Below are 12,389 nucleotides of genomic sequence, written 5' to 3' on the forward strand. Positions count from 1 at the left end.
TGCATTGGAACGCTGTGCGTTGAGGGCCAAGTCAGTCACTTTAAGGCCCATCCAAGGGGGCTCAATTTATTTGGAAGTTATCTGTGTGAAACTGTCAAATGTCTTGCTGAAATATAAGTATACCAATCTAGCACTCTCCATTGATCCAACTCTCTGGAAACCCAGCTAAAAAAATTAATCAGATTTGTCCGACAATACCTACCTCTAGTGCATCCCGAGATCCATTAGATTCCAGAAACACAGAATCTGTGCTATCTTTTATTTAAGTAATATTTCCATTAAATTTCATCACCTCAAAGGTCATACTAACCAGCTTGTACTTCCCAATCCCTTCCTTCCTTCCACTTTTGTGGAAAATGTATGGGGAGTGGATGAGCTTACCAGCTGCAGAAAATTACTAAATAGCAATTATTCAGGACTCGTTTATAGAAATATGATCGTACCTCCTATTTGGCCCTAATCTCGGCTAATAGGCTGTACCAATGAAAGGGACAATGCCAAAATGAAAATTATATTATTTATTATGAATATAGGAATAATAATCCTGCTTATTTTCGAAGGAGAACGGCCGGCACCCATCTTCCAACACAAATCGGGAGATGGGAGTCCTCCTAACGTCGCCCAAATCGGCATAATTGAAAGCCGATTTTGGGCGTCCTCAACTTCTTTCCGTCGTGGAGACAACCAAAGTTTAAGGGGGCGTGTCGGAAGTGTACAGAAGGCAGGACGGGGGCGTGGTTAAAGATGGGCGTCCTCGGCCGATAATGGAAAAAAGAAGGGTGTCCCTGATGAGCATTTGGCCGACTTTACTTGGTACATTTTTTTTTTCACGACCAAGCATCAAAAAGGTGTCCGAACTGACCAGATGACTACCAGAGGGAATCAGAGATGACCTCCCCTGACTTCTCCAGTGGTCACTAACCACCTACCACCCCAAAAAACAACTTCAAGAACTTTTGTCCTTTTTTTTTTTTTAGAATATGTCCTTCGCTGTGCCTCTGCGACGGCAGTTGAGGACGTCCAAAATGTGGATGTTTCTGTGAGGACATCCATGCCTTTGCTATGCCTCCGACACCCTTTTTATTTATTTATTTGGATTTTGGATCACAAGTAGCAGCAGTGGGATTTGAACTGGTCACCTCTGGATTGCAAGACCAGTGCTCTAACCACTAGGCCACTCCTCCACTCCCTTGAAATTTGGCCATCCCTGGGGGGGGGGGGGGGGGGGAGGCAGTATGCAGGTCTCTGGGGGGGGAGGTATGTGTGTGTCAGCGGAGGCATAACGAAGGCGTGGACATCCTTCTTTCAAACATTTTGGATGTCCTCAACTGCCCCCCACAGGGATGGCCAAATTTCAAGGTAGTGGAGTAGAATGCAGGAGTGTGGCCTAGTGGTTAGAGCACTGGTCTTGCAATCTAGAGGTGGCTGGTTCAAATCCCACTGCTGCTACTTGTGATCCAAAATCCAAATAAATAAAGGGGGTGTCAGAGACATAGCAGGCATGGATGTCCTTCTCACAAACATCCACATTTTGGACGTCCGCCGTTGCATGGAAGGACGTCCTCAACTGCCGTCGCTTCCCCTCCTTAGGAAGGAAATCGTGTGCAAATGAGCTAACAGTGAGCAGCTCATTTGCATGCAATTTCCTTCATGCATGCCCGTTCCTTTCTGGATCGGTAAGGGAAAGGCTTTTTCCATTCAGTTAGTGGGACCAGTGCATTACAGATGCTGGCTCCTCCCAAGACCAAATGGCTTGGATTTGGTCGTTTCTGAGATGGGAGTCCTCGCTTTCCATTATCGCCGAAAACCAGGGATGACCATCTCTAAGGTCGACCTAAATTTCATGATTTGGGTGTCCCGGACCGTATTATCGAAACAAAAGATGGACGTCCATCTTGTTTCGATAATACGGGTTGCCCCGCCCCTTTTCAGGGCCGTCCTTAGAGATGGGCGCCCCCGTTCGATTATCCCCTAGAATATGGTAAAAATGCAAAGCAGATTACAAAAATATACTTGTACACTACAAAATATTGATTATTACAACAATAGATCTATATAAATAAAGATATATGATCACACCACTAATAGGATATGAGAAAGCCGCCTCTATATATCTCTCTGTCTAATTAATACATAATGGTTTCAAGCATCTTGAACACCTGCCAATTTTAGGATTCCTTATTCTGGGGCCCACTCTTCCCCTTGGTCTATGCAAGCACTGTGTAGAGTCTATTTGTACATACCATATTACAACCCTTTTTCATAATATCTAGCAGAAGCAGGCATCAATTAGTAACTCACTAAGGACAATTTACAAGTTTCAAACCTTAAGACAGTGGTTCCCAAGCCTGATCATGAAGGAACCCCAGCCAGTCAGGTTTTCAGGGTATCCACAATGAATACAAATCTCTCTCATGAATATTCATTGTGGTTGTCCTGAAAACCTGACTGACTGGGGTGCCTCCAGGATCAGGTTTGGGAACCACTGCCTTAAGCAGTATTTCTTACTTCAAGATCCACACTCATACTGTCCTTACACCCCTCCATGGGGGCCCCTACTCGTCCAGTAAATCAGTCTTATCTGTGCCCTTGTCTATCACTTCCTGTTTTATCTAACTTGCTATGTAATATCCTTGGAATGACGTCCTGCAACAAAACTCAAACCTTTGTTTCCTTGTCATCAAGCAGATGAAGCCATTACGTATGGGTTGTGTCCATCAACCAGCAGGGAGAGATAGAGAGCACTCAACTTTTCTCAGTGCCTCATGGCCAGCTAGCTCCACTGCCTCTTCAGTATTCTCTATCTCCCCAAGCAGGGTGGCTGCAGCTTCTTCCATGAAAATCTGCCTGGGGGTGGCTCCTGGCTTGCCAGTTGTTAGCCGGGGTGTTAGAGGCTATAGCAGCTTCACTTTGAAGGCACATAGGTCAGCCCTTTCCCTGCCTTACCCATGCCCCCGTGGATGTGGGCATATTAGCTTGCTTTTCCCTGTCCTTTCCCACTCAGTGGATGCAGGCACATTGGTTCGCCTTTCCCTGCCTTTCCCACTTATCTGAGCCTCCGGAGTGTTTTTATTTACCTCTTTTGCCTCTGCTTTCCTCACAGCGTTAAAATAAATAAATAAATAAAGTCCTGTCGCGCTTTAGCGCAGCGATCTTGGAAAAGAGGTTTTTTCTTGAGATTCTTCTGTAGGACCGGAGCTGTGATACTCGGTCCAGTGAGGTAAGAGTGTTTTCTGACTCCTCCGGGGTGGGCCCGCGATCGGGACTTTTTGGCGCAAACCGCCATTTTTTAATTTTACTGCCATTTTCGGCGATGGCTGCGGAGACTGTAAAGCGCTGTTCTAAATGTGGCAAGCACAAATCAGCAGCGGGGCTCTGTAATTCGTGCTGTACAGACGGTAGAGCCAGCCCGAGCATGGCTAGCGGCGATCTTTCGCGATCTGAGCTGACAGCGGATGCCATTTTTGATTTTCCACATGGCGCGGCCTCCATTGCGATGGAGAGCCCTGAATCCGGGGGGGGGGGGGGGGTCCTCTGAGTGAGGCTAATAATAGAGCTGATAGCAGGATCCGGGTGGTCAGGGAGCGGTTTCCTCCCCTGATTTTGTTTTAATGCTGCATAGGGCATACATGCTTAAAAGAGCTCTTCCACAAGGATCTTCGGACCCTCTGCCTGCCCCCCCCCCCCCCCCCCCCCCGGCGGATTCTGGCCTTTTGGAGTTGGCTTTGCCTGTTTCTTATCCTCCTGATAAATGCAGAAGGGCTAATTCCCCTTCTGAGTGTGGCATACCCCCCCCCCCCCCCCGTGGTCGGGCTATGAGGATTCTGAGGGTCTGGCAGAACTTCTTGGGCTGAGGAGCCAGAGTCGGGTGCAGAATTGCCACAGGAGCTTGATGATCCGTCTGCGGTGAGGATTTTCCACCGCGAGGAGCTGCCAGCGCTTATTTCAGATGCCTTACAAGCTCTCTCGATTGAAGATCCTGGGAGTGGCACAGCCTCCTCGGTTAATCCAAAGATGGCTAGTACCAGAAAGCCTGCTCGAGCCTTTCCTTTGCATGACTCCATCCAAGAGCTTATTTTGGCTCAATGGGCTGACCCCGAGGGACCTTTGAAGGTTGCCAGGGCTATGGGGCAATTATACCCTCTGAGTGAGGAACATTTGGGGCTCGCTTTGCAATGCCTAAAGTGGATGCCCTGGTCACGGCTGTGACAAAGAGAACTACCCTCTCTGTTGAAGGAGGTGTTGCCCTGAAGGATATTCAAGACCGCAGGCTTGATTCAGCTCTGAAGCGGTCCTTTGATTGGGCAGGTCACACTGTTCGGGCGTCTGCATGCAGTTGTTATGCTGCTAGAGCCTGCCTGGCTTGGTTACAGCAGGCAGTGGAACAGTGGTGATGGAGCAGAGACCTTATCTGAAGTGGCTCCGCGGATGGAGTCGGCCTTGTCCTTTTTGGCTGATGCCCTTTATGATATGGTCAGAGCTTCGGCTAAGCAAATGGTTGTAGCAGTGGCGGCTCGCCGCACTCTTTGGCTACGACTTTGGGCGGCGGACATGGCCTCTAAGCAAAGGTTGGTGAAGTTGCCCTTTCAAGGCCTTCTCCTGTTTGGTGAGGAGCTGGAAAACATTGTTAAAGGCCTGGGGGATTCCAAACCTCAGCATTTGCCCGAAGATAGGCTGAAGCCTTCCTCTAAGGGTCAAGCAGTCCGCTCCTCTTACAGACCTCGCTTCCGTGAAGCTAGAAGGTACCGCCTGGGGCGTGCTGCTGGGTTCACTCCGCATGCCCGCTTTCAGCAGAGAAACTCCTTTCGCTCGGACAAACGTTCCGTAGCTACCGGTTCAAGGCCTGGAGTTCAGGGGTGACCCTCTCAATGATGGTGCGCCGGCCCTCTCCTCGTTTCCTGTCATCGGAGGAAGACTTTCCCTCTTTTTCGAGGAGTGGGCCAAAATCTCCGCAGATCAGTGGGTCTTGGACCTGATCAGAGACGGATACCGAATAGAATTCGATGCCCCGGTGAGAGACATGTTTGTGGAGTCCCGATGCGGTTCTGCCGCCAAACGGGCGGTGGTAGAGGAGACTCTGCACAGTCTGTGCCAGATAGGGGCCCCGGTGACCCCGGTGCCTCCCGCCGAACAAGGTCTAGGCCGCTACTCCATTTACTTCGTGGTGCCACGAAAAGGCGGGTCTTTTCGCCCGATCCTGGACTTAAAAGAGCTAAACAAGTCCTTGAGAGTGTGGCATTTTCACATGGAAACCCTGCGCTCCGTCATTGCGGCGATACAGCCAGGAGAGTTTCTCACGTCTCTGGACCTGAAAGAAGCATACTTGCACATAACAATTTGGCCCCCGCACCAGAAGTTTCTGCGGTTTGCGGTGTTGGGAAAACATTTCCAATTTCGGGCCTTGCCTTTTGGCCTCGCCACAGCTCCCCGAACCTTCTCCAAGGTAATGGTGGTAGTAGCTGCCTTTCTCAGGCGAGAGAGTATCCGGGTTCACCCGTACCTAGACGACTGGCTCATCAGAGCAGACTCAGAAAAAGAGAGTCATCTAGCTACAGCCAGAGTGGTTTCAGTCCTTCAATCTCTGGGCTGGGTTGTCAATGTGGCCAAAAGTTACCTGACCCCCTCGCAATCTCTAGAATATTTGGGGGCCAGGTTCGACACAGCCTCAGGTTATGTGTTTCCTCCCGAACAAAGGCGGTGCAAGCTTCAGAATCAGGTCCGTCTGCTCCTGAGGATGCCCCGCCCGCGAGCTTGGGACATTGTCCAGCTGTTGGGATCGATAACGGCCACCTTGGAAGTGGTGCCATGGGCGAGAGCGCACCTGAGACCTCTACAGTATTCTCTACTTCAACGATGGTCTCCAGTATCTCAGGATTATCAGTGCAGACTTTCTTGGCTCCCTGCGGCCCGCCTCAGTATGGAGTGGTGGCTCTCGGACAGCATGTTGCGGCGGGGAACGCCGCTGGCGCTCCCCGATTGGTGTCTAGTGGTGACAGATGCCAGCCTATAGGGCTGGGGTGCACATTGCCAGGGGAAGCATGCCCAGGGTCTGTGGACACCCGACGAGTCGGAGTGGTCTATCAACCGCCTGGAGTTGAAAGCGGTGTTTCTGGCTCTTCTGGCCTTTCAAGTGACCCTGGAAGGATTGGCTGTCCGAGTGATGTCGGACAACATGACAGCAGTGTCCTACATAAATCGACAAGGCGGCACTCAGTGCAGAACTTTAGCCGCGCAGGCCGAACAAATTTGCCACAGGGCCGAGCTGCATCTACAGTACTTGTCATCAGGTCACATTGCAGGTAGGAGCAACGTGCAAGCCGACTATCTAAGCAGGCATCAGATCGATCCAGCGGAGTGGGAACTAGTAGACGATGTATTCCTGCAGATATGTGCTAAATGGGGCAAGCCAGTGATGGATCTTATGGCGACCAGTTCCAATGCCAAAGTCCCATGCTTCTTCAGCAGACGGGAGGGATCCTCGCTCTGCCGGGTCGGATGCCTTTGTCTCTATGTCTTCCCTCAGTGGCCCTTGATAGGGCGAGTGCTCCTGCGGATTTGGCTGCATCCAGGAGAAGTGCTCATCGCCCCAGATTGGCCCAGGAGGCCTTGGTATGCGGACCTCCGACAGATGCTGTTGGAGGCTCCCTTTCCGTTATCTCTGGTTCCGCACCTGTTGTCACAGGGTCCGGTGGCCATGGAGGACGCATGCCGCTTTGGTCTTATGGCATGGCGATTGAGAGGGCACAATTGAGAGATAAAGGCTACTCAAATAAGGTAATTTCCACTCTCCTGCAGGCCCGTAAGCGCTCCACTTCCGTGGCTTATGCCAGGATTTGGCGCCAGTTTGAAGTCTGGTGTGTTTCAAGAGCGCTTTCTCCGTTGCTTGGCCTATAATTCCCTGCGGGTGCAAGTGGCAGCATTGGCCTCCCTGCGTGGCAAGGTTGAAGGCGTGTCCTTAGCTGCTCATCCAGATGTGGCACGGTTTCTTAGAGGGGTGCTTCGGCTCCGTCCTCCCGTGCGGGCACCTTTTCCAGCTTGGAACCTGGGGTTAGTATTGAAGGCCCTTCAGGGGGCTCCCTTTGAACCGCTTTGGCGTGCTTCAGAGAAAGATTTGACACTGAAGGCCGTCTTTTTAGTGGCCATTGCCTCGGCAATACGGGTGTCAGAGCTCCAGGCGCTGTCCTGTAGAGACTCTTTTCTGCAATTCTCAGAGTCAGGGGTCACGGTTCGGACCGTGCCTTCCCTTATGCTTAAGGTGGTTTCAGCATTTCACCTAAACCAGCCTGTTTTTCTTCCCTCGTTTGTTGAGGAGGAGTTTCCAGGTTCATTTGGGCAGTTGCACCTTTTGGATGTGCGCAGGACTCTGTTGCAGTATCTGCAAATTACAAATTCTTTCAGGACCTCTGATCATCTTTTTGTGCTGTTGCAGGTCCTCGCAGAGGGTCCTCAGCGTCTAAAGCCACTATTGCCCGTTGGCTCAAAGAAGCTATCTTTTCAGCATATCTGCTGTCTGGCCGGGCTTCGCCTGTAGCCTTTAAGGCACATTCCACAAGAGCGATTTCCTCTTCCTGGGCGGAAACTGGAGCACTATCTCTTCATGAGCTTTGCAGTGCTGCAACATGGGCTTCTAAGCTCTCTTTCGCCTGACATTACAGGCTGGATGTGGCTGCCAGGAGGGATGCGCATTTTGGAGCACAGGTGCTAGCGCGTGGTGTGGCTTGTTCCCACCCTATTTAGGGATTGCTTTGTTACATCCCCTATGTAATGGCTTCATCTGCTTGATGACAAGGAAGGGAAAATTAGGTTCTTACCATGATAATTAGACGCCAGAAGGTGGTAGTTAATGGAATTCGCTCGGAGGAGGGAAAGGTGAGTAGTGGAGTGCCTCAAGGATCGGTGCTGGGGCCGATTCTGTTCAATATATTTGTGAGTGACATTGCCGAAGGGGGTTAGAAGGTAAAGTTTGCCTATTTGCGGACGATACTAAGATTTGTAACAGAGTGGAAACCCGGGAGGGAGTGGAAAACATGAAAAAGGATCTGCGGAAGCTAGAAGAATGGTCTAAGGTTTGGCAATTAAAGTTCAATGCGAAAAAATGCAAGTGATGCACTTAGGGAAGAGAAATCCACAGGAGACATATGTGTTAAGCGGTGAGAGTCTGATAGGTACGGATGGAGAGAGGGATCTTGGGGTGATAGTATCTGAGGATCTGAAGGCAACGAAACAGTGTGACAAGGCGGTGGCTGTAGCGAGAAGGTTGCTAGGTTGTATAGAGAGAGGTGTGACCAGCAGAAGAAAGGAGGTGTTGCTGGCGGTGGGAGGCGGGGATAGTGCTGGCCAGACCTATACGGTCTGTGCCCTGAGGAGGACAGGTACAAATAAAAAGTAGCACATATGAATTTATCTTGTTGGGCAGACTGGATGGACCTTGCAGGTCTTTTTCTGCCGTCATCTACTATGCTACTATGTATGTTCTTTCCTTTAGTCATAGCAGATGAAGCCATGAGCCCTCCCTGTATGATTGTCTGTATTGCAGTGATTCTGATTTTAGGTGCTGTTCTTGTTTCCTGAAGTTATATTCCTTCCTTGGGGAGTCGGAAAACAGTCTTCAGGATTCTTGTTACAGTTATAGGAGGATGAGTTCATTCCCTCCAGTTCATGTTTTGGGAGGATGAGTTTATTCCCTCCAGGAGGATGCAAGTATTCCCTCCATTTATACAAAGTGGAGGACAAGTTTATTCCCTCCAGGAGGATGAGTTCATTCCCTCCTTTTTTGAGTTCAATATCTTGTTAAGGGGCCATCGTTCGCTGTGAGGAAAGTTCATGTTATTCTTATTGCGGTTTGCCATACTGCTTTGGAAGCTTCAAATACTGAAGAGGCAGTGGAGCTAGCTGGCCATGAGGCACTGAGAAAAGTTGAGTGCTCTCTATCTCCCCCTGCTGGTTGATGGACACAACCCATACATAATGGCTTCATCTGCTATGACTAAAGGAAAGAAAATTATCATGGTAAGAACCTAATTTTCCCTTTACAAACCTGGTGTACTCACTACTACATATATCATCATTTTGGCAACACCTCAGAACTTGTCCAGCCTTAAAACATGCTAGGTTCAATGCCTGCATATAGCACTATCTTCCTGGGTTAGTGTGTTATGCTCCTTCTCTGGCCTTATTTAAATCCAGGCTAAAATACCAAATTTTGAGGATGCTTTAAAATCTTAACCCCTTATTCGCCTTTTTATACTCATAACCATTTTCCAATAAGAATTAGGTAGTTTCATTTATTATTTCTCCTGATTTACTGTTTTGAATAGATCAGTTGTGTGGAGTTGGGCTCTGTCTCTTACATGTGTGTGTACAGTGCTGTATATATCTAGTAGCACTATAGAATTATTTAGTAGTAGCTGTACCTCAACTCAACCTCTATTCTAATTTTTTTTCTACTTTGACTTTAAAACGTTTGAGAAAGTACCATTCTCCATGGAACAAGATAATGCAGATACACTTGGCAGCCTTCTCCATGGGCTAGTCCCTAGACTGACTGCCATTGGTTCAGTTCTCAGTCTCCCTACGAATCCTTTCCGCCTCCCATGGACAAATGGAGTCTTATGCTTTTCCTCCTTTCCCACTAATTTCCAAAGTCGTACGCAAAATCATCCAGGATGCTGCAATGATCATCCTCATAGCACCAAATTGGCCTCAACAACCATGGCATCATTGGCTTCTCAGGCTCAGTGACAACACCTATTCTCCTGGGTGATCATCCCTATCTTCTCACACAACAGGACAGCAAGCTTTTACATCCAAATCTCAAAAGTTTTTCCCTCACAGATTGGAAACTGAAGGGAGAAATGACTCATCATCTTTCTTAACAATCAGGGATATCCTAAACGCTGCAGGCAAACCTTCTATGAAAAAATCATATTCTTTATGTGGAAAAGATTTACAGTTTGGTGCACATAGAATCAAATTAATCCTACACCTGTATCTATCTAGTCTCTGTTGACTTATTTACTTCATCTCTGTACCAACGGATTAAAACCATCCTCAATTAGAGTCCATCTGGCAGCAATTTCAAACCACCATGCTGGGATACAGAACACACCACTTGTATCTCATCCCTTGGTAAAAAGATTCCTCAAAGGTCTGATCCATTTTCAACTACCAATTAAATCTCCACCTCCATCTCAATTTAGTCCTATCCCAATTGTTACTTTCACCCTTTGAACCTCTAGCCTCAACTTCCCTGCAATTTTTCATCTGGAAAACTCTTTTCCTCATTGCAGTAACTTCAGCCAGAAGAGTCAGTGAACTGCAAGCCCTAATACACTATCCACCATATACCAGATTCTTTCCATCCAAAGTAATGCTACAAACCCATCTTAAATTTCTTCCAAAAGTGGTCACATCTTTTCACCTCAACCAGGACATTGTTTTGCCAGTTTTTTTTTCCAAGACCTTGTTCTTCCATTGCAGAAGCAACTCTGCATTTATTAGACTGCAGAAGCCCCCCTCCCCTTCAATAGAACAAAGCATCATAAACAATCTTCACGGCTTTTCCTTTCCTTCCATCAGAAATCACTTGGACAACTCTCTCATCAAGCTAATCAACCAGTACCAGTAAGAACTGGTGTACTCTCAGTACAAGCTATGGCCACTTCTGTCACCCATCTAAAAGAGGGTACCTTTTCTGGACATCTGCAGAGTGGCCACATGGGCCACACCATATACTTTCACTTAGCATTACTGCTTGGATCATTCCTTCCCCACATGTGCTAAGTTTGGACAAGCCATCCCACAGAACTTATTCGCTTGAAACTTCCTCCACCCACTTTTCCTTTTCTTGGGTTGCTCATATACATACTCACCTTTCAAAGCAATCCTCAACAGGATAATGCAGACACACCTTCCCACCCTCCATTCCCACAACTCGAATCTCAAAGGGCTGATTGTACTTCAAACTACATAAATCTGTGTTTAGACATCAAGATCAGCACTTCACACTGCGTAGACCTTATGGCCTAAATCACACTTTTATTTTCTTGAAGCTTCGTACTTCTTTTTCTATCCTAACTACTCATAAAACTGACAGAGAGAACAGCTGGGACTCAGAGCGGGAAGCAGCAACTCTACCATGATTGGATGTTTAAAGAACCAATGGTAGTCAAGCTAGGGAGAGAGCATCCATGCAGGCAGCCCATCTAGAAGGCTACCAAGTTCGCCTGCATTATCCTGTTGTCCATGGATAACACCCTTTACAGGTATGCAACTACGCTTTATGTTTTTACTAAAGGGCCTATGTTCCTCATAGATTGCTCTTTTTGACATCTGTTTAGCTTGCAAAATGTTGCATTTAGTTGGAACAATGCATACAATTTAATAACTTTAATATAATATGTTTGTCTATTTTGACAAATATAGGTTCTGTAATAACAAAGGAGAAGAGGAGATGCAGGTCTCATAAGTTTTTGTGCCTCAGAGTTGGAAAACCAATGAAAAAAACATTTGTCTCCCAAGCAAGTGCATGCATGCAGCAGTATGCACAGAGAGATAAAAAACATGAATATTGGTTTGCTGTTCCACATGAAAGGTAAGAAGGATTATTTTGCTTTCTCAGTATTTTAAACAATTATATATCCTCATTACCAAGTGCTGATAATACTCATAATAGTCCTGTACTGAAAAAAGTTAATCATTGTAACATAATAAATGGCATAGTGGGTCAAATCAAAGGTCCATCAGTCTCATCATCCTGTTTCTAACAGAGTCTAATTCAGGCCACAAGTACCTGACAGAATCTCAGGGTAGATCCAGCTATAAGCAAGGAACCCATTGCATATTTCTTTGTATCTGAGGGGCTGATGCAGAAAGGCTCACAGTAGAGTCATGCACAGATATCTGAGCACCTGGCTTCTACTTCAAGGTTAATACTGTGCTATGCAGAAAGTTAAATGTATTCAAATTTATGTGCAGAAAACTTGCAGCTAATGGGGGGGGGGGGGGGGGGGGGGGAGCGTGCCGAGCACATCTGCTGGAAGGTTTTACTGTAAGTGCGGGTTCTTGTACGTATGTCCAGAAGAAATGAAGTGCCAGCATACATTAGCACCTGTTCTGTGCCTAAATATGAGCTTCATAAAAATGTATGTGCAAGCAGTTTGTGAGGCTCATATTTTGGCACAGAAGATTGGTGCCCATGTATGATTTTGGTTTTGTTTCAACATGCACACATTTCTGTAACCTTTAGGACAGCTGTTAATGTAATTATCTGGTTAACTTTAGACCATGTCCTCACCTTCGGTTTCTAAAGGTGTTCCGCCTATAATTAATCACTGCCTGGGAGCATACTGTCAGGTTCAATGCAGTTTTCCTATATAAAATACAATGTT

The 12,389-nt window shown here is 47.4% G+C and overlaps 1 protein-coding gene across 2 annotated transcripts in view; it reads left to right on the forward strand.

The window, feature by feature from the left end:
- OXR1 (oxidation resistance 1) overlaps positions 1-12,389 on the forward strand; it is a 388,442-nt gene that overhangs the window by 216,836 nt on the left and 159,217 nt on the right. For both annotated transcript variants that reach the window (XM_030217988.1, XM_030217996.1), the window contains exon 8: positions 11,425-11,593. In XM_030217988.1, coding sequence (XP_030073848.1) covers positions 11,425-11,593 — 169 coding nt within the window. The remainder of the gene's footprint in view (positions 1-11,424; positions 11,594-12,389) is intronic.

The sequence above is a fragment of the Microcaecilia unicolor genome, chromosome 1 (genome assembly GCF_901765095.1).
Source record: "Microcaecilia unicolor chromosome 1, aMicUni1.1, whole genome shotgun sequence".
Lineage (NCBI taxonomy): Eukaryota > Metazoa > Chordata > Amphibia > Gymnophiona > Siphonopidae > Microcaecilia > Microcaecilia unicolor.